We start from the raw sequence: 22,922 nt of genomic DNA, 5'->3' as shown, positions 1-22,922 counted from the left end.
GACTGGTAACCCCTGCTAAAGAGTTTTGGTCAACTTTCCTTCCACCATGGAAAAAAATGGGACATGCTGCAGCAAAATTCTGTTGTGTAGCAATTTTAATTTACATGACATTGGCAACTTGCGTTACATTTAGTGCAAATAATAACACTTCTGATGTACAACTTACACACATACAAAGTGTGTGGATTAGTGACACATTATCAAAATTAAAAACAAGCTATATTCTTCGGTGGACATGGTGCGTAGATCTTATAAATTAGTCATCCAAAATCCTTCTTAACATCTGCCAACTAGAGGGCAATTGCCCTCACAAGATGACAACATTAACAAATGCAAAACAACCCAGAGCTGTTTTGAATGTTGAGGTATGATCATGATGTGAAATGCTGAACCTCCCATCCGCACCTTCAACCACACAAAAACTCACTCACTTGCCGTCACTGATGACAAATGCACATGTGGTGGTCGTATAGTAACAATGACCAGAATCTTGCTGGTGTCTAAGGCATCCCCAGGTGTAGTTAATCATTATCAGTCACTGTGCGCTGTAGTATGCCACACAAAATTAAATAGTAGCTATGGAATGCTAAGTGTGAGGTGATATACTCAAATGTGCACTGAGACAAACTGATAAGAGACATTTCTTAGGCTGACTAAAGGTCACTGGGGATGCATTAAAAATCAAGAAACCGGCTTAACTCTTGATGAGAGAGGATTCTAAACTGGCCACCAGGTGCGAGCTGGTAAGCTGCGACAGCATCTGTTGTCAACAAGACATCTAATTCAAGCGTTTTAACAGTCAATTCACATTTGTCACTTTGGTAAACTACGTGTGTGGTTTGTCCGTACAATACGTCGTGTCCCACGAGTTGCTCTCTGGAGAAGCCATACAAATATATAGATTTCGGAGAGGAACACACAGTAAAAAAAAAAAAAAACAACAAAAGCTTGGTGGTGCTCACCCTCCAACGGACCGGCGAGCTGGGTTGACAATAGAAGGGTGGGAAGCGAAAAACACTCACTCACTCGCTCACCTCTCTTTAGCAGCAGCAAACAAGTCACGTGGATGCTATTGGTTAACCCCAAAAGACAACAAGTATGGAATCATAAGAAATGTACAAAAAAACAATGAATAACGATCATTTGAAAACCACAGAGAATGGAAACCTTACGTATAAAAGGACCCACGGATGTTAAGCTAAAAGGACAAATACTGATGGACTCAAGCCACACAAGCAGTCTCTCGTGTTCAAAGGGGGTCCTTGGTTGTCCTAGTCGGGACACATGTCTCACGCTGTCGTCTTTCAGGGCATCTGATCCAGGCTTTACCACCTGAAGGAAGTCAACACAACAAAGAACAAAATTGATGATTGAAACTGTCCAAATCGGGATGGTCAGCCCTAAGCAGTTGTGGAACTGTCGCAGCTTGGAATTGAAGCGGATTTACGTGGGACAGCAGATGTGAGACAATGGATGCTACAGCTTCGTGTTTGTTTTCAACATTTAGCTTGTAGCAGACATGCATCATTCCCTACATTACATCACAAAAGGTTGAGTAAAGGCCTAGCTAGCTATCTGTTAGCGATCTATTAGCGAGCGAGCTTTCTAACAGAGTGACTTTGCTAAATGTTAGCTGCCTATTAGCTAGCTAGCTTTCTATCTGAGTTACTTCCGGGTTGAGTGAAGACCTAGCTAGCTAATGATTAGCTGTCTATTAGCTAGCTAGCTTTCTAGCTGAGTTACTTCCGGGTTGAGTGAAGGCCTAGCAAGCTATTTGTTAGCTAGATATCTTTCTACCCGAGTTATTTAGCCAACTATTAGCTGTCTATTAGCTAGCTAGCATTCTATCTGAGTTACTTCCGGGTTAAGTGAAGGCATAGATAGCTATATGTTAGCTATCTATCAGCTAGCTAGCTTTCTACCCGAATTATTTAGCGATCTATTAGCTGTCTATTAGCTAGCTAGCTTTCTATCTTACTTCCGGGTTGAGTGAAGGCCTAGCTAGCTGTCTATTAGCTAGCTAGCTTTCTCTCGGAGTTACTTAGCTATCAAATTAGCTGTCTATTACCTACCTAGCTTTCTATCTGAGTTACTTCGGGGTTGAGTGAAGTCCGAGCTAGCTATCTGTTAGCTATCTATTAGCTAGCTAGCTTTCTCACCGAGTTACTTCCGGGTTGAGTGAACGCTGGTGCATGTGCCTGCCGCTGCTCACCCACAAAAAAAACGTATCCTGTGACTGTAAAGTGACCTTGAGAGTTTTGAAAGAAGCTTAGAAATGAAATGTATTTATTATTATTATTATTATTATTATAAATCTTCCCCAATACTGAAGATTTGTCAATTTGAGGTTAGCGTGGTCACGTGGCTCTGTAGGAGCAAATACAGAGGATACAGTACGTAGTTGAGTTTAATGAGCATAGGGAACACGTGCCATAAATGCAGCCAGGAAGTGCACATTGTAATGCAGTTTTGTACGGACGTAGCGGCGTTACCTCTCAAAACAAAATGGTCTTCCCTAAAGTCTTCTCCTGGACGTAGGAGGTGAAACGTTTGAGGAATTTCGGATATTCTCTCTTCGCGACTGCTCTGAGCACAGAGGCTGGCGCCCAACCACCGGGATTTACTGTGCGCAAGCAGAGAAACATCAGCATCAATAAATACCCAAAATGACAAAAATATTTAGGAGAGAGAATTCTGCATGTAGAGATGGGGGGGGGGGGGGGCTCTTACCATTGGCCACATAGGTGATTTTACACAAGATGTTGTCCCTGCTGATCTCTTTATCGCCCTCTGGTGGACTGACTAGAGTTTGACAGATCATGGCAACGTTGATTTTGGCTCTTACGCACCTATTGGAAGGCTGAAAAGATGCACAAATATTGAACATTAAATAAGACACGGGTACTGTTATTCAACTAGTTTATTTGATACTTTCTATCCCCGATGATATCGAAAATCACAGAGTCATTGTATTTGCAGATGGATTACCGGTAAGTCAAACCAAACGGCGATTAGGCTTTTACTTGATTAGCATTTTTCACCGATGAGGCTCGCAAAGTGCTCCACATCAAATGCTCATTTATCCACTGATGCTGCAATATCTGAGGGAACTGAGCGTTTGGAATCATGCTCAAGAAAATTTATTTGGTCTGCAGAAAGAATATTCTGTGACTGTGTCCTTAAGAGTTTTGAAAGGTGCTTATAAATGAAATGTATTATTATTATTATATAACTTTGGATATGACAACACAACCACATGAAACATGTCTCTCAAGGTAATGAAAATTAAACAGACATTTCAAAAAATTGTGCATACGTTTTAAATTTGAGTTGAAAAAAATATCTCTCTACATATTTTTTTTAATTTTCAACCGAAATTTAAAATGTTTGTGTAACTGTTTTACAACTTTTTGAGCCAAGCTTTGACAATGCAGTGATATCCAGTGATACCTAGGTGGCTGGCGGACTAGTTTTCCCCACTTACTTTCTTTGAGTGCAGACGTGGTTTGTTATTGAGCGGAGTACTTTTGCCATTATGGGAACGGAAAAGACCCCACCAAAGGCTAATGTTAAGCCAAAGAGGACACAAAAGAAAATTACTGTCGAGTAGAAGAAGGGGATCATCGAAAAACACGAAGGTGTGCGTTTGTGTGACTTGGCGTCCCACTACCAGTATGCTACGTCGACCATTGCTATGTGTGGCTAAGGGTGTTTTTCTGTTGCCTAAGCAACGGTCTCAGGCAATAGAAGAGTTTGAAAAACGTCTGTTGATTTGGATTAACGAAAATCAGCTAGCAGGGGACTGTGTGAGTGAGGGTATTATTGCAGAGAAAGCATCAGAGAAACATCAACGACCATCACAAAGGTAAATAAAAGGACATTATTATACAGTACAGTTTATTTCTTTAATTACAATATAATAACATTTATTATACATAAAATCGGGTATATTTTGTGTAGTTTTAAGGCTTATTTAGTAGAAAATTATGTTTTATGGGGACCCGGGAACGGATTACTCTCATGTTTAATGGTTTCTTATGGGAAATAAATGTTCCGCAGACGACATTTTCGCCTTACAAAGACTTTCTGGGAATCGATTACGTTCGCAAGCTGAGGTATCACTGTATAAATATCTTTTTTTCAACTGAAAGTTAAAATGTTTGTTTTAGAACTTCTTGAGCAAAGCTTTTAACGGAGTTTATGATGGGATCAGTTGCACTAGTGTGCAGTCAACTTACGGCTGCATTTTCATGGTCCACTGAGAAGTTACACACCAACCATGTGTCAGGATCGTTTTCATTGGTTGCCAGAATCTTCCTGATGGCCGACAGGTAGAGCACATCTCTCTGAGAGGCCGGCCACACCCTCTACGGCGCCAACACAAGCAGTCAATGTCAGGATGCGTGTGAATTGCGGGCAATATAAGGCCAGAGAGGAATAAACAGGATGGCTCGAAAGTGGTCAGGTTTACCTTGTGTGTCTGATAAACGATGATGGCGTTGTCGGAGAGCGTTTCCACCACATTGAAGTTCTCAATGGTAGCTAATGAAAAAACACGCAGTTGAGAATCGTGCATGGGTTGACTTGAACAGAATAGATAGTGGTGATTTGAACTTACTCTCCCAGTCCAAGCGCACTGCAGTGTCCCAGAAGTAGTGACACACCTCATGTCCCGTCACCCCCTTGACAGCATGCGTTGCTTTGAGGGGATCCAACACTATCCCGTTTTCTTCCACTTCTCTTCTGTACACCTGGAAAATATATCAACGCATAAGCTAAGTACCATTTACACAGGATGGGGTGAAATTTGGTACAGCATATGGGCACTAAGCCCAAAAATGTCCTTCCATCCACTTTTTAGAATGCTTACACTCAGTTCTGGCACAGCTGATAGGCAGGTTACGCCAATCATGGTGTCAGAGTCAATATAAACGGTTTAAAGGACAACCGACATCACATTTTTGTTTCCTAACTGACATCAGAAAAACGTTTTATAGCATCTAAAATACCCAAAACACGCAGTATGATATGTTTATTCAAATGCAAAACACCAATAAAAATGACTTTAAGTGTCCAAAATCTGAAAAAAATTGAGCCGCGAATTAGGCATTTTCAGAAAGTCCCGCCCCCAGTTCGTGACGTCACGCCAAGACGTCTTGCATTGCTGGAGAATCAAAACAATGGCTTCAGATTCTGAGAATATGCTTTCTTGTCACACATCCAGTTATGAATATTCATTTCAATTTCAAATAGTTCTGAAGAGGAAAGCATACATGTTTGCAATTGATTATAAAGAATTTATTCCGTGCCATTTTGAGGCAACATTGGGGGGAAATGGATCACCAAAAAAGGGGCAGAAAATGGCGACCGAGCTCCTGTGTGGAATTAATCAGCCCGTTTCCACAGGCTGATAAATTCCTTATATGGGGCTTGGTCGCACTCTTCTGGCTCTTTTTGGTGCAACACAACGTTTTCAGACCAAACAAGCACAGCAAAATACATTGACGTGATGGAAGGACTGCTACAATGTGTCTTTTTTCGGTCAGGGGCGTTCCTTCGGTGACGTCACGTACGGACTCGTCACCAACTCAAAAACAAGACTTTCGGAATATTCAGTGCGAGTCTTAAAACGTAAAATATAGCTATATGCGGTGTAATCTTTGTGAAATACGCTCAGTAGAAGTCACTTGAAGCCATTTTACAAATTATGGACACAACTTGTCCGGAGACGTCGGTTGTCCTTTAAATATAACCATATACCACATGCTTCTTTTTGCGCCTGTCATGGGCAGCATTGTCACAGCCCCGCTTTGTTCAACGCAAACGTCGGTGCTGTTGGACAGTGTGCGGCTGGATGGATGCATGGCTTGAGGAGTCCGCGACAAGAAAGAAGCGTCAGCGCAGAGCGCTGATGCGTAAGTGCCGCGGCTTGGAATTGGATTTACGTGGGACAGGAGATGTGAGACAATCTCTTTTCGTCAATGGATGCTAAAGCTTTGTGGTTGCTTTCAACATTTAGCCTGTAGCAGACGTGCACATTACACGATGATGTCCCTGATCCATGAGCGAAAAGGACGCTTTTGATCCATTCCTCTTTCATCAAGAATTGCTTCATGCAAGAAAGAGGGTGCAGAAAGTGCTTATGATCGAATGACTGGCTGTGTGTTTTATGTTGTGTCACATTATTTGTTATTTAGTTTTTTTTATTGTTTTCACTTCAATACGTCATCCTTTCATTTCCTTTTACTTTCATCACTTGGCTGCTGCGAAATGTAAATTTCTCCACTGTGAGACTAATAAAGGCATATCCAATCCAATCCAAAATATGCAAAGTGTGATCCTTCACGATATCTTGAGAGCTTTGATGGCTGGTCGAGCGCAGAATAAGGCAAGCGGTGGGTCTGTGTGGAACCGCGAATGTGTGTTTGGCACTGACAGTCGCCGATTGAAAGACAGGAGGAATGATACAATCTCTGCATTCAGCAGCAATTCAGGAAGCAATACAGCTTCCTGTTTACTCTCAGTCAAAATACAACCTTATTTTTTTATTATTATGTTTATAAAACCCTTTTATAAAAGCGCACGTTTAGACATTGTTGTGTGCATTAGCTAGCTGGCTGTGCGTGACTTCTCAGGTAAAGAGAACGACTCCACGGAACTTCTCACCTTCATCTCTCCTTCCTCGATGACCAGCTGCCAGTTGGCATCTCCGCCCACATCCTGAAGCGAGTACGTCATATGATTCTGCACCATCTCCTCCACCTGGGAGACAAGATTCATAATTGCATCCATTTTGATCCATATTTCTTGTTGTACAAAAACTAATAGTAGTGGTGGGATCACAAACAATAAAATAATGTTCTCATTGCATATACACTTAAAGCAGTATTTTATGCTCACTTGGGGTTTCTTTTGCTAGTTTTGGGTTTGAAGCAGTGTACAATAAACACGGTAGCTGACACCCAGTAGCTGGAATGTTATCGCAGAGGTGTTAGGAATTTGTTAAGCAAACAGTCAGTGAGCAGGAACCAAATATCACAATATTATGCACATTGAGTTTTTTTGGGGGGGTGGGGGCTGAACACTTGAACGTGTTGAAGGTTCAACAATTCATCAACTCCGCAATGAGACCCGTTTGCCAATGCAGTTGCACACAAATTAAGCAGTAACAGCATGGGAACGACTTTTTATTAGGTCAGACGATCAGTCTCGATTGTTCGACGGATTGGAATGAGGTCATGTTGTGAACATAGATTTATCATTCCTGGAAAGGGAGGTTGAGTAAAGAGAGTGATGTTTTTGTTTTCCGCTCATGCTCCTTTGGGATTATTAAGTGTACGAGCCCTTGGAAAATACAAGGACCCTCCAAATTACCTGAGTGCTGAATCTGTGAATGTCATCTGAGGCACTGACAAGCTCGACAGAGGAAAGGGAAGAGCAATGACTACGTGCCTGTGCAGCATGGAGATATTAGAAAGAGAAAAGGAATAACAAAGAGAGTGAAGCACCAAAAGCAGAAAGCCAAGAGAATCAATCATTTGCTGCTCGCGTAGGAAAAAAAGTTATAGATGATTTAAGCTCAATTGTATCCACACCAAGATAAGATGGATGTAAGTGATAGAGGCGCTTTAAAGGCGTGAGACAAGATGAGGATGAGTGGGTGTAGAACCTTGGCAGCGAATCTGTGTGTGCTGATGCTTGAGTAGATGTCGCCGGCAGGAACGGGAGTCAGTCGTGGGAGCCGGACCTTTTCAGCCTGGCACTGAAGAGCAAAAGTTTCGTCAGCGACAAAAGCAAGACATTTCGGTTGAAAAATATTCTGATTTGAAATATCGACGAGGTGGACATAGCAAGTCAATGACAGCGGGCACACGTTGGAGCAGGTCAATAAACAAAGGAAATGATGTATTGTTTAAGTCTTAAACTTTAAGAAATGCACAAGTGTACATTACTCCATCCTACAATTATAAATACCATATTTTCCAGTGTATAGGGTGCACTGGAGTATAAGGCGCACCCCCAATGAATGGTGTATTTTGAAACTTTTTCCATATACGAGATGCACCTTCAATGAATGAAAAACGTTTTCCAAATATAATCTATAAATATATAAAAGTTTTCCAAATACAGTACTGTATAAGGCACAACACACTATAAGTCGCTACAGTAGAGGCTGGGGTTGCACACTACCTCTTCTCCAAAGGGAAATGGAGTCAGTGGCCGCTGACAGTACAGACGCTTCCCAACTTACGAACGAGATACGTTCCGAGTGGTCGTTTGTAAGGTGAATTTGTTCGCAAGTTGCTTTAGTGCTATATTTTGTATAGAATGTATGTTTAAGGTTTATATAAGTATATTTAAGGCTTGTATAAGTAACCTGTATTGGTTTGTACTGAAAAATAAACATTTAAGAAAATATATGCTCGGGCACTGGACCGAACTGGGCTGGGGTGGATGCTGGGCAAGCTCTCACAGCGCCTCACGTCGGTATTAGCGGCGGAAAGAAGCAATACTCAGAAAAAAGCGCGCAATACATCATCTAACTTACAGCATCGCTATCTGAACATTTTTCGACATACCCACAAAAATGTTCGTATGTACCGTTGATCGCAACTCGGATGTTTGTAAGTAGGGGAGCATCTGTAGTTGCGAGACCTGTTGTGGCTCAATGATACTTAACATATAAGATACACCTGCATATACAGCGCAGGGACATATTTTGAAGAAAATGAAGGGTTTTGGGTGCGCCTTATACATCGGAAAATACGGTATTTAAACAATAGTCAATATGTGTTGATTCAAGGAGGAGCCTGATGTCTTCGGTCCACCTTTACAGTAGAGAAGGAGAATGCAGTGGGGGGAAACATTCCCTTCTCTTGCCTATACAACATTTGTACCCGCTGTTCAATCGCACACTAAATTTGACATATGTATAAAATACACAGATTGCAGCAAAGACAGAAACGTGAGTACAACATGAACTAAGATTGTCTCAAAGGTGATGTCACTTATGTTATCGAAAAGGGTGACATGGACCAAAACATCACACCTGCTCTTCTATCTTGTCTTGTCTGTCAAGCGCAGCTTCAACCGCATCAAAGAACTCATCCTCGTTGATCAAACTGTTGGGCCCCTCCTGAAATCAGTCAGTCCGCCAACAATCAGTAGTGCGGCAAGTATATAAGAAACATCCACCGCCAGGCACAAAAAAAATGTTTAGCATCAATATAATTCTATCTCGCCTCATAGTCCGGGCCTCCATAGTGGGACTTTTTCTTCAGTTCGTGCACAGCAGATTTATAGGCATCTTCTACCCTCCTCCTTTTCTCCAGCTCCTGACAACAAAACAAAACAAAGTATTTGTATAGGGTTGAGCAATACATGGACAAAAAATGTGGATGAATCATCTAGACATGATACATCTTTTGACTTGGTAATCGGAGCATGTTTGGGGGTGGCCCTGTCTGACACCCCTCAACAGAGAAGAGAGCTTTTGTCACCATGACAACTAGGAGAAGAGGTGGGGGTGGCTGCCCTTTGAGCCGTTGATTCCGGGAACATGATTGCTAATCACAAAGTACACATGAACCCATTTTAGAGACAGGATTTCATTGCCAATTGCTCGCCAATTGCTAAATTAAACTATCGACCTCTGTTTGTGATACGCAAACAAATATGTCCCCGTACTCACTGCATTGACAATGTCACAGAGTATTCAAGGACTTGCCGCTGATCAGAAACAAACACTGATGTAAAACAATAATAATAACAATAACAAAAATAATAATAATACATTTCATTTACAAGCGCCTTTCAAGGACACTTTAGAATCACTGGTTTATTTGCACATCCAACAAATTCAATTCAGATCTACTTAATTTCTACCTGTAGACAGACATGCTAGCGTTTCAAACAGTGTCACCAAGCACTGAACTTTGGCTGTATGGCTTTATTTTGAATGTTTTCCTAGCTTAGCCAACAAGTATGGGAATGCATTTCCATTTCTAAACAAAGGTACATGTAAAAACATAATTACATGTAAAATTGGGAAAAATATGTAGGTATCTCAAATTGTGGTCGATGAGGACAGGTAAAATTTCATTGTTAATGAAACCTGGAGACCTTTTTTAAAGTATAAGAACAATGGCACAAAAGCATGAATGAACAATTGAACATAAAAGTCAAGGCACTACCTAACTACACACCGAAGCCGTAAAGCTCTTTTTTAAGTTCATGTTGTATTTGTTTGGGGGGTAGCGGGGGGGAGTTTCTTCATTGCGTAACCAAAAAAGTTTTTTTTCTTTTCCTTATCTTATGTCAGAGGCTAACTCGTAGACTTTGGGCAAACATGTGAAAATGTCACCACGCTACAATGACCCACGTCAGACATCACAATACTGTCTGAGTTGGCGCTCTGAGAACATGAGAGGAACCTGACAAACGAGTCACATTATTTATTCTTCTTAACAGATAAATCAAACAGTTAAAGAGGCTCATACACTTACTGTTACCCCAGCATGGCTAAACAACTAATTTAAAAAGCAGTTTACCTTTTAGATTTAAAAAAAATGCATATTGTGCATTAAAAATGCAGCTAGTGCCATCAAGCACTCCGCAACTAAGCCGCCATAAAAACAGTGTGTTTGTTAGAAGGTGTCACAACTCGCCACAAATAAAATATGCACGCTTTGCTGTTCACTCGTTAGTCTCAGCCATGAGGCGACCTACTTTGAAGAAGAGGCTGCAGGTTTGTAAAGGTATCCAGTGTTGCGTCTGGTACTTGAGCACCTCTGACCGCCGTTGCGCTTTCCACAAATTTAACCAAGATGTCCGAGAAGTCATTTTTCCAAGTCGGTTTCTCTTATGGCCGCCCTTAGCTAATTTATTATTTTCCCTTAACACCCAATGGAATCTAAATCTCACAATTAAAACAACATTTGGATAAAATGTTGGTTAGTTTCACTTGAGCAGTCGAAGGTACTCCGATCTCTTCTCGGCTCTAGTACTCTTTAGGGTTGGGCAGCAAGCCATTGCACAGGAACTGGTTCGACAACATGAGCTGAGTCGATCAAGAGCAAAGAGCATTCCTTACTAAAATACACACACACACAAAAGCAACAAATGTGTGTCTTATCGGCACACAGCTCACGCTGCTGGCTTGATGGTAACTAAGGGCTTGAATTGCACTTGCATTTTTGGGTAAATGTGGGAGTTTTTTTTAATCAAAGTCCCGTTAGCAAAACATTGACATGTTCCAGCTTCATGTCATCGAATCATGTCAAAGCCCAAAGGCGTTACATCAGTTTTATCGGCTCAACACAAAGGCCAATGACGGACGGGTGAGAGGTGTTTCACACCTTTCACTTAGCAATGGCGGCTGAAACGCCCATTCAGGAAATGGTGCGCCAATGCACTCTTACAATTTGTGCACAAAAACATTGGGACACCTTATTCCCATCTGCAGAATGTGGAAAATCAAGTAAAAGAGTATAAATAGCTCGTACCTGGTCACCTATAGTTTTTACAGGACTTTGGAAAGTGGGAAATGACGCGAAATCAGCAGTCGCTGCTGTTGGCACTCGAATGTGAACTTCTGTTCCTGTTGTAATGGACCTCACAGAAAAGGAACTTCCTCAAAGCATTACTAAAAGTAAACAGCAGCTCAACATGCTTTAATAAACTTAGCATCCATCCATTATACCAACCACCTTATTGTCCTCACGAGAGTCGCAACACTTTTCAATGGAATTGAATGATAAAGTGTTTTGACTGGAGACTTCTGTGCAGTGCATCAGTACCTTGTCCAACCTTTTCTGCCAGCTGTCCTCACGTTTGACCATCAGCTCAATGCAATGTGACAAAGTAGACAGGATGCCCGCTGTGGTGGCCTTGAAGGTGATGGCCTCTCCCTTGAAGTCTATGCCATTGATGCCTTTGGGACTAGACGGGGTGAACACTGAAACAGGAAATACCAAAAACAAACAAACAAACAACAACAAGAAATGATGAAATGTGACAGATCTCTCACAATTTGATTGGATGACATTTTATGATTAACTCATTCGCTGCCATTCCCGAATTTATTCGGATTGAAAAGTGTGACGTGGAGCCCCATTCCAGAATTTGGTCGGGTTTTGGTTCAGATGCTGTTAAAACGCTATATAAATCAATATGTAAGCATTATATTGTATTGTATTTTGTACAGCCGCCCCCATTTCAAGCTCAGATACCTCCAGACGCATATAACGTTAACGGAATTAACTTTTTATGAATTATTTTTTTTTATGAAAGAAAAGAGTCTAAGGTTTCTAACACTGTATTGAATGTTTATGTAGTCCTAAAACCCAATAAATATTCAGTGGGTCCTGCAAATTAAGTTAAAATTAAAAAAAAAAAACCTGGCACTGGAGTGGACACATTTTTGCACATCGTCTAGCAGTGAATGAGTTAAATTCAGAGTCGGTTAACTTGAAGAGCACTAACGTTTTTCTTTGCTTCCGTTATTGTAACAACATTCACCGTCTGCCCTTGAGGCCGCAGGGAAGTCATCTTCATCCTCCTCCACTATTGGGACCAACAAGGTTATTAGTAGAAAATTCCAGTATTGAGTTGCCAAAATGTGCAGTGTTAGACAAGATTCAGAGAGCAACGCAACAAACTGCATGGGCATGTTGGTATTGATTTTAGTCTTATTTTTCTTCTTGCCAGAAACTCCTTTGTTGTATGTCCCATTGCAATATGAAGTCACAGTGTCATTTTTGCAAACATCGTGAAAATGAGATCAATTAAAACTGAAATAATCCCCAAATGCCACATCTTACCTCTGTCCCTGTGAAACTCATCTTTGGAGACAGCATCAGCGCAGGAGTCAAAATATTTTTGCAATGTGTCCACTTGTCTGCAAAGAATGTCCCGGAAGGTCTCCATTTCTGCCAATTTCTCACACAACCGGTGGCCCTTCTGAACAAGACGACACCATTTTAAGTTTCAGAGTAATGTGTGATTTTGAACAACCTGATGGAGCATGCAAGTGCCTACCTTGAAAGAGGATGTGGAGGTGGCAGACAAGGCACTGGCTGCTGAGGTGAGAGACAACATGGAGCCATGACGCCTCAGACTAGATTCTGAGCCATACCCAGACTCCGCCTATGGAAAGGGAAAGACAGAAACAAAGAGGCGGGGGAAAATACAATTACAAATTGAGAAAAAAAATGTCAGACCACTGGGGAAGGCAGAGGAAAAGAGATTGGACACTTTAGGTGATGTGTTTCCAAAGTCTGCAGCTTACAGAAAGACAGAGAGTGAGGGTGGAAGAGTTTTAGCAGTCAGCAGGACTGAGCAATGCTGAGTTGGACAAGAGCAGAACCTCCACCTACACAGCTAAACACTAGAGAAACAATGGGAATGACAAATATGCACAATTTGAGCCGCACCAGTGTTACCATGTGAAAATAATACCCACTCTGTCCTTTCACAAAACATCTCATCTTCAGTTACCAATGAGAAGGGGGGGCGGGGGGAAGACGACATTGGGGAGTCGGTCTGAAAACAAAATGTGTTAAAAAGGACAAAATATAGTAAATTGGCCATTTTATTGTGTTTACCAATACGTGTGCTTTTGGAGTGCCTACTTGCCGACCAATTAGAAACTTAACAAAGCAAGTCGTTTATCTGCTCCGTTTTCTAAAAGTGTCTGGAAACTCAGTTCTGCATTTTCAGTTTAAATGTAAATTAAACCACGTACATGTATGTAGAACACACACGGTAAGATCAGAGCATTGTCATCAAATGGTGTGTCTAGTTTTGCTTTTTTGAATGTTGCTGTGCCGATGACCATTTTGTGTTTGGGAGCCTTTTACTGAGTATCTTCATCTTTATTAAGTTCATAGTTGCTTGTTCTGTAGCCACAAGGGGACATAAACCAGTGTCTTCTTGTGCTTGTGCGGTCCCAAGCCCAGATAAATACAGCGGGTTATGTCAGGAAGGGCATCCAACGTAAAAGCTTGGCGAAAACAAACATGCAAATCAAAACTCTGAAGATGGAGGACACTGATTCGCTGTGGTGACCCCTTGAAGTCAAAGACGAAAAGTAGATGTAAATTAAACCTACTCATACATAATATCGATCGCGACACGAATTTCGACAAGATTAGCTCAGCACACTTTCAAGTCACGTCCTAACTACAATCTACAATGCTATGCTACTGTTGTAAAATAAGCAGCGCTGCACCGAGGTTTGCTGGACGCACAGATTAGCATTAGCTGAGAGTTAGCATGTGGTTGTGTTTGTCAAACTATATGCTGCATGATAAATTAAGAAAACCCTTAATTTGTTTCTCAATGAAGAAATGGTGCCAAATATGCAAATCTGAGTGCTAATTTCACTAGCAGAGTGTTAATCCAGTAGATTGCCGATAAAAAACAGGAGAATATGCAATCCTCACTGTCTTCCTATATGCACGTAGTCTACAGAATTCTGATTTACTTTCAACTTTTAGTTTTACACGAGACCGAACTGGCCCTTTGAAAAATAGGCTGCGTTGAGAAAAATTAAGGTGTATTAAGTAGATGTAATTTTTGGTCCTGAAGTAAGACTGACAAGAGGCATGCCACTAAAATGTTATTAGGACACAGAGAACCATTTTAAACCGCGAACAGAATATCTAAAGTCTCTTTTAAATCTGAAATCAGCTATCCCAGATGGGATGCCAATACCTTCATCCCACATGCTGCCACTGGCTGCAATATGCAAATAGAAAAGTCGTGACACATTTTGCACACGCATGCATTGAGTGAGGAGCAATTGACACTAAGTAGAAAACACACCACAGCGTTGCCATAGTGATCCTCTGGATTATTTACACGAAAAAGAGCTTTCTAAATTGTTGATGACATTTTTCACATTTGGCTGTTATGCACAGAGAAAAAAAGACAATAGATAAATTTGACTTGTGATCTAAAATCTGATAAGCAGAAAGTTTTGAGGTTTGTACTTGGAAGTGTTGGAACTGCTGTAAATGTATTAATTACGTTTTAAGGGCGGAAAGCCTGCATTTGTTTAAATCAGAATATTCAGCCTTTTTTTGTTACAGCCTGATGAGTTATTTGAGATTTAAGAAAAATCATGCAACGTAGTACGTCTGTGTAGGGTCTGGTCAATCGATAAAAATGTTTCTTCAGCCCTCATCTGTACTTCTTGGAAGGTGTCGGACGTTTCGCTCCTTAGCCAAAGAGCGTTGTCAGTGAACTGAAGTTGTGCTGGTAACTCTGGCCTTATATATATATATATATATCCCTAATGGACAGTGGTGGCGGTGCCAGACCACTGCTCTGATAGGTCCCTGTTCTAAGTCTGGGGAAGTAGTGGACTACTCCCTGAAGCTAATTTGATTAGTTCGTTTATTCTGTCTGATTACCTCAAATGTACTATGCCTGGCTCTGATTGCCCCATTAGCGCTGGTATCACCCTATCAGCATGACTAAGCCTACGTGGTAATGACCTAAAAAGTCTGTTGTAAGCACAATCTAAATTATGTTGTAAGCACGAACTACATTAAACCTCAGAAGCACCGCCACCTCTGTCCATTAAGGATCTATATAAGGCTAGAGTTACCAGCACAACTTTAGTTCGCTGACGAAGCTCTTCGGATGAGGAGCGAAACGCCCGACACCTTCAAAGAAGTACAGATGACGGCTGAAGAAACCGTATCCATGCAAAGTAGAGGCTACAGGAAGAATATCCTCAAAAGAGAAGTAACTAATACCTGCACAGCAATATTACCTTTGAGGGTAACATGCCAAATTACACACAAAACATTTGGAATTACTAGACAGGGACTGAGGAAACTGCTCAAAGCTACTTCCTAAAGGGATTACAGGGACAACAACAACATCGATGCATTTCCAAAGATAATTGAGTTCATAACTCTAAGGATGAAGACATGCAGAATGCACACAATTCAAGAGTACTGTCAAGAGAAGAGGATTCAGCATGAAACGAGCCCACCATTCGACTATTCCAACAGCCAAAGCAGAGCAGGACACTGCTGCAGTCGTGACAGCTGGCTGACCCCAACATGGCCCAAGACAGTTAGTCCACCCACACCCCAGTTTGTTCTGACAGTTTAGATGCTCCGGTCCAGTACTCCAGTTACCAAGGACACACCTCAAGAAGCAAGAGGAAGCGGTGGCGACCAAGAAGGCAAGCAATAGAATCAGCCGAGCTTATTAAATTGAGACAGCATCAACACAGCAAGCAGCAAAAAAAAGGGGGGGTGGGTTGCTTTTTCTCAGCAGAGACGTATAGGAGGCTGAAATGATGGATTCCTCAGGAGATGAAGCAGACCAGCTTTTTTTTGTCAGTTCGAATGGAGCCACACTCGCATGCACGCAGTCCACTCAGAGAAGACCACACACCCTGATGTGGGAAGGCTTTTCATCCTGCCCAGCTGTGTGTTGCAGCATCTAGTGCTGGCCCAGCGAGTGTGTGACTGCATGAGCGCAAGCCAGGGAGGAACTCCATTTGCAAGAGGAAGATGAGAGCCGTCCGGCGTTGTTTGAGTAGTAAAACCTGTCATGGGTGGGCGCTGGATGCAGCCTGCACGGTTTGTGCAGAAAGAGGGAGAGGCAGGCAATATTCTTCTTTTGCTTTACTTGTTTCACTCTTTTCGTCTGTGTTTGTTCTGATTAGCTCAAATCCAATCTCAACATGGAATGCGTGATAGCCGGCCGGCATCCTGAAGCAATGGTGGTTTAAAATGAAAAATGTTAATAATAATAACATAACAAAGGGTATTGACCAATCTTTGAGCCACACTAAAATGTAATGGTCGGATGAGTTTTATGTGTCCCTTTCGATTTGGATCGCTAGAAGAACAATAACTTAGAATGTATTATTCAACAAGAGGAGCACAGTCGTTTAGCACCACCGTTCATACGACCAAGACAAATTCTTGCCCGATTTTGACAAGTGAACAATCACTTCAAAGAAAAAAACATTGTGAAATTAGACTGATATGAAATGGAATGTCAAATAAGACATTAATATTCGCTGGTATTGCATATTTAAGATGAAACGATGAGAACAGTCCTCGGAAGTATGATGCAAATCTTGTTTTGTCCAGCGCGCGGCAGTGCAGACAAGCTTCACCTATCTCAACCTGCAAGTAATGACTAACTGAGGTTATTGCAGGGCACAGTTCAAACACAACCCAGGACTACTCGCACACTCCCACTAATAGACCAGAAACCTGCCGGCAGTCGCACTCAGCTGAAATACCAAAAGTCAGCAGCAATATCAGCCACCCGCACAACGTTTTTTTTTTTTTTTTCTTTTTTGAAAATAACTAGTAAGTGAAGCTGACCTGAGGTGAATTCACAAAATAAGCATCGCTTTTGTATATGATACTTGGCTTTTTTTTCAGACGTTATCTTAGGTGTACAAAAGAGATCCAACACATGTTGTCATGCCAAATGCAAAACACCAATAAAAATGACTTAAAGTGTCCAAAATCTGCAAAAAAAATTGCTGCAAATTGGCATTTCCAGAAAGTCCCGCCCCCAGTTCGTGACATCACGCCAAGACGTCTTGCCTTTCTTGAGAATCAAAACAATGGCTTCAGATTCGGAGAATATGCTTTCTTGTTACACATCCAGTTATGAATATGATTCAACTAGTCCAGTTATGAATATGATTCAAATAGTTCTGAAGAGGAAAGTATAAATGTTTGCAATCGATTAAAGATCAATCTTCCGGGTCATTTTGAGTGATCAAGACTGATGTGTAGTGTCACAGAAAATGCAGAAGATGGCGGCAGAGCTCAGTTGGAAATAGGTTTATTATTCAGCTTGGAATTTTTGTCAACGAATATCAAAGAGTTGTCTCGGTGTAACATACGATTCACCATTGTGTTATTTCTGCGTTTTTTTTCTAATTTCGCCATCAAAACGGATCAACATGAAGTTTTCAGACCAAACAAAGTACCGCAAAATGCATTGGGGTGATGCAAGGTATGTCCTTTCTCGGTGAGGGGCGTTCCTTCAGTGACGTAGGGTGAGGACTCGTCACCAACTCAAAAACAAGACTTCCGGAATATTCTGTGCGAGTCTTAAAACGTAAAATATAGATATATGCGGTGGAATCTTTGTCAAATACGCTCAGTAGAAGTCATTTGAAGCCATTTTACAAATTATGGACACAACTTGTCCGGAGACGTCGGTTGTCCTTTAACTTATGCATTCATTTCTTGCCTTTTCTCAAATCCTTCAATGAGTACATACACGTTAAAAGATAAAAGGTATACTGCAGATGATTACTGTATTTTAATGAGGTTCCAGGCACACAATGTGAAAACGCAATGTTATCTGAGAGTACAGTTTCAGAAAGAGATCTCAGCCTGAGTGAATGAAATTTAATTACCAATTAAAAATAACCTTTGACACACCCACAACAACAGCAACACACCACATATTTAGGTGATTCATTTTGTATCTCTTAAGGGATCCAAGTTCAGGACACAGTTAGCTATTGCAACATACTTTACAACAGCGATGTTGGCAAACTAACTGTTAGGGAGCAGCTGCGGAGACTCCAAAAATGGGGGGATACCCCTGTCTAGCACACATTTGCATTGCTTGCATTCCAATGGAAAGGAAAAGAGAGAAACGCAGAGTCTCAATGCAAGCAGGCATCTGTTTGCCACACCCTTCTCAGTGATTAATTGGACAGCCAGTGCTTGGGTAGAGTATGAGGAATAAAAGAGTATGACTCATGCAGAGAAGAGAACCACTATATATTCTATACATGTGTGATGTGAATATGGCTGGGAGACGACTCCTCTGCTTTCTGTCAACGCCCCTCCTGAAGTGTTGATGCAAAGTCTCCAAAAGTGCTATGAGGATCTGAACCATGAATCATTTTCGCAGGGCGTGACAATTCTGAGGCTTTAAACGCAGCCAATGAGCAGATAACATATTAGCGTAAAGGATTTGGAAGATCAAGAAATACAAGGAGAAAGAACATGCCAAAATCAAAGCCAACAAAGATCCATCAGTCACAGCCATGCATTTTCAAGGCGGAAAATCCAATATTGTCTGCTGTTTTTGAGAATGTTGACTGATCTATTCGCAAATATTTTCTTCTGTGACATTATATTCACAAAATTCCCCCCCCCCACAAAAAAAAAAGAAAATAAAAGACACTTTGGGACTCTTACTAGGAACAAAAAATATTGTTTCATTCTTTAATATTGGTAACCAAGTGTAGAATATGGGTTGGTTTTTGACCAAAGAGCAGAGAAAATTTGATTTTTGTGAAAAGAAACATAGCAAGAACAGTACCGTATTTTCTGGTGTATAATGTGCACCAGAGTATAAGGCGCACCCCTACTGAATCATGTAAAAATATATACAAAATTATAAAAATATATACACAATTTCCAAATATAAGGCACACCACATTATAAGGGACTACAACAGAGGCTGGGGTTACACATTACTTCTTCCACAGGGGGAAATGGAGTCAGTGGCTGCTGACAGTAGTTGGGAGACCTGTTCTGGATCAATTATTACTTCACATACAAGGAGCACCTGCGTACAAGGCGCAGGGCGATCTTTTGAAGAAAATGAAGGCTTTTGGGTGCACCTTATACAGCGGAAAGTATGTTAACTTTTGACTCAAATTGTCTGTTTTTGTTTTCGTCACAAATTTTCAAAACAAGAACAAGAAGAAAAGCCTAAAGTGGGCTTCTAAAAAAATATTTGCAAATGTAAAACTACAAAATATACTAAATAAAATATATATGCTGGTGGCAGTCCATGGTCAGATTCATTTTTTTTAATGCAGCATTGTAAGAGTCAATATAAAAAAAGCCTTAACCCGTTAATTTATTATTCATATGCCTTATGGTGAGTCTAACAAACGAGCAATTTCAAGATAGCAAAATACAGCTGTCGAGATATCTTGGGGCAGAAGAAAATTGGAGAAAATGCGAGAAGGGTAGGTCGACTCACACTAACCTTGTGCAACTCAATGGACTCGATCCACTGGAGTCTGTGCTCGGGATCTTCAGCTCGGAGGTACCACACACTGTCATTAACACTGATGTCAAATCGACACTCGTCAAACTCATGGGGCTGCAGGGACAGATCCAAAACAGAGATGTGAGAAAGTCATAAACCACATATTTAGAGGCATCAAAGACCATATATGTAAAGTGTCTGTTCATGCTGGCAGTTGCGGAATGATCGCATAAAGGCCTGCTATGATGTATTCAAAGTGGTCTGTTATGATAATGGATGCCTAGCAATGACATGTGGATTCAATTTTTCCCCCCTTTCACTGCACAATAAACAAGAATGTTAATGAGAACCTGATGTCTTATTCAGTGAACACAACTTTAAATAATAACAGAGAAACTTAGAGCTTCCTTTTGCCTGACCACGGGGTCGTCACAACCTTACCTCCTACATTCAGCCCAAATCCTGCAACTATTTCACTCCCCATTCCTTCAGTGTGCCCCACCCACCTCCAGACACCAAGCAGACAAGGCACCGAACCAAACACATGGACAGACTTCCACCGTTTCATCTGTGATTGGAATTTGACCGTTGCACTCGCCGGGCGAGAGATGCGCTCCGTGGAGGCTCCTGGTGTGAAATCAGACGCAGAAGACTAGATTCTCCTCGGCTGACATGGCCGTCAGCTGACACGACCTCACGCTGTCCACGTTTAAGTAGATTTGCTCAATAGGCACACACTGTGCTTTTTTTTCACCAACAGTTGCGCACACATAAACAGAAACTCTGAACCTGAGTATTTCTTAATCTAATCCTGCTGTAACAGGAACCCATAGATATCCATTAGCAGCAGGTCGAAATATATGATCTGTCCGCAGGCGAGGGGCACGGTAGTCACATCGAGTGTATCCAGCCGTAAAGCCATTTCAAGTTCAAAAGATCTAACTTGAGTTTTATCCGACACGGCCCATAAAGCCCTGCTTTTATAGTGCACTTTATACATCTAGCTGGGTATTCACATTCCTCTTGAGAGAACTCTACTAAACTCCACTTGTGTCTTGTGTACATTACTAGATTGCTGCATTGGATTTGCCTTTATTAGTCTCGCAGTGAAGAAATTTATATTTCACAGCAGCAAAGTTATGAAAGGAAGTTACAATTAGTAGCGCTAGGATTAGCCACGTGGGGTCAAGAAAAGCGGAAACTACACTTGATAAGAACATATAAAAATATGCACAAATATTTGTATTGTAGGTAGAGAAAAATCATTAAAATATTTTCATCTGTTGTAGACACCTGTCAACATCAATGTTACTGAGTGTACTGACTCATAGTACCTTACTGTCAATATTACCGGTATTATAATTGTAGTGAAAATGGTAAACAAAAATGTATCACATAATAGTTTCATTTGAGCAATAAAAGCGGAGCCATTTAATTGTGCAGGGTGGCGGCATGTTCATTAAAAAACACCATACTTTTTTCACCAGGGTGTGGAATTGTACCTAATCTGACAACAAAAAAATGTAAGGGTATTGGGAAACAATATGGACAGGGTGTTTGTACATTACAATAAGGAGCATGTGATTGACAGCTAACTAGTCTGTTTGTCAAATCTGAAGAAGTTGATCTTTACCTTTCCGTCTTAAGAAATTGATTAAGCAATAAATAACTTCATAGCATACTTACTGTAATGACAGCCTTACTGAGGCATAAAGAGCCCCTGCAGCCATATTCCCGTTCATCCTCTGACTTGTAGTAGCTCAAAGTGTTGTTCTTCAACACGACCCATCGGTCTTGCCATCCGTGTATGTAATTGGTCCACTACAATCAAACAATCCTCGTTAAAACGTTTAGAGTCTGCAACCACGACGAACGTACATGTAAAATTGTACTAATTAAAAAAAAATATCTGACCTTGCTCAACACGCCTCCGAACTCCACAGGTTGTGAGGATTCTGGTTCCACATCTTCGTCTGAACCGGACGCTGAGCTCTTTTCGGACATTTAAAATCCAATATTCAGAAGAATGTGTGTCTTCTTTTATAAACAGCTGAGCACTCTAGCTCAACGCCAACTTAATATAAGTCCCGAAACAGCACAACTCAAACCGAAACTGCTTTCTGTCAGATATAAACACAAACCGAGCCTCCAGCCAATAGTATGGCGTTATTTGCCTGTTAAGATTGAGGGAAAATAGGCAAAAACAGTACTTGTTGAGAATGGTGACAATCCCACCTCGACCACAACGATTTGCGAGATATGTTTTGAGAATGACGTCGACGAGCACTGTCACAAGCTAGTTAGCGTCAACGGTTAGCTGTCAAATGTTAACTTGACTTGTAACTTGTGACTGTTCCCACGCGCGCCCTCCGCAACCGACTTGCTACCAAGAGAAAGGTCGATTAAAGCCTCCGCATTACCGCCGTTGCGTGACCTCCACTAAGAAGCTACAAATGACGATGAAAGAGGCCGCATTGCTGCTTTATATCCGTGGTTTTGTTAGCAACAGCGGTACAACTCTACTAGCTTGCTAGGGGGGAGGAGCCGCAACCACGCTTGACTGTGTACCTGAAAAAGACAAGTGGCAAGCTAGCCTGGATATGTAGCGAAAGCAGATGCAGTGTCTTTCAAAATAATATTTTGCAATTTCCGTACATGAAAATATTTCGTATGCAGTTTTACAATAAAATGTGTTTTAATATGGTTTAAATCAAGTCATATTAAGGGGGAAAAGTGTGGCTAAATCCCTTAGCAGTAAAACAAATGCAATAAATAACACATAAAAGTTGCTAATGTATCAATCGCAGGCACATTTTAATCGCCCTACTCTGACCGTTACTAAGTAACAAACTACTATTTGAAACACAAATTACCGTTCATCAATATTCGACTTTATCTTGTTG

General features: G+C 41.2%; 1 protein-coding gene across 3 annotated transcripts; it reads right to left on the bottom strand.

The window, feature by feature from the left end:
• Positions 1–77: 77 nt before the first annotated feature.
• On the bottom strand, positions 78–22,563 carry LOC148899172 (ceramide transfer protein-like). 3 transcript variants are annotated; one of them, XM_088994253.1, is made up of 18 exons: positions 21,934–22,563; positions 21,706–21,840; positions 20,017–20,133; positions 13,039–13,146; positions 12,822–12,960; positions 12,484–12,564; positions 11,799–11,956; positions 9,243–9,335; positions 9,050–9,136; positions 7,670–7,762; positions 7,375–7,452; positions 6,667–6,762; positions 4,619–4,751; positions 4,472–4,542; positions 4,239–4,367; positions 2,731–2,860; positions 2,493–2,623; positions 78–1,332 (listed from the first exon to the last, which is right to left on the bottom strand). In XM_088994253.1, exons 1-17 carry the CDS (start codon positions 22,021–22,023, stop codon positions 2,496–2,498), a joined length of 1,866 nt encoding a protein of 621 aa, XP_088850379.1. In that variant the 5' UTR covers positions 22,024–22,563; the 3' UTR covers positions 78–1,332; positions 2,493–2,495. The 3 variants fall into 3 exon arrangements, with proteins under 3 accessions (XP_088850379.1, XP_088850375.1, XP_088850378.1); XM_088994249.1 differs by lacking the exon at positions 7,375–7,452 and having other exon boundaries at positions 21,934–22,562; XM_088994252.1 differs by lacking the exon at positions 7,375–7,452 and having other exon boundaries at positions 12,822–12,957; positions 21,934–22,562.
• Positions 22,564–22,922: the final 359 nt, after the last annotated feature.

This window comes from Hippocampus bargibanti, linkage group LG04, assembly GCF_051943395.1.
Source record: "Hippocampus bargibanti isolate YZ-2025 linkage group LG04, ASM5194339v1, whole genome shotgun sequence".
Classification (NCBI taxonomy): domain Eukaryota; kingdom Metazoa; phylum Chordata; class Actinopteri; order Syngnathiformes; family Syngnathidae; genus Hippocampus; species Hippocampus bargibanti.
The sequence above is the reverse complement of the archived record's forward strand: the minus strand, read 5'-3'. Positions and strand labels throughout refer to the sequence as shown.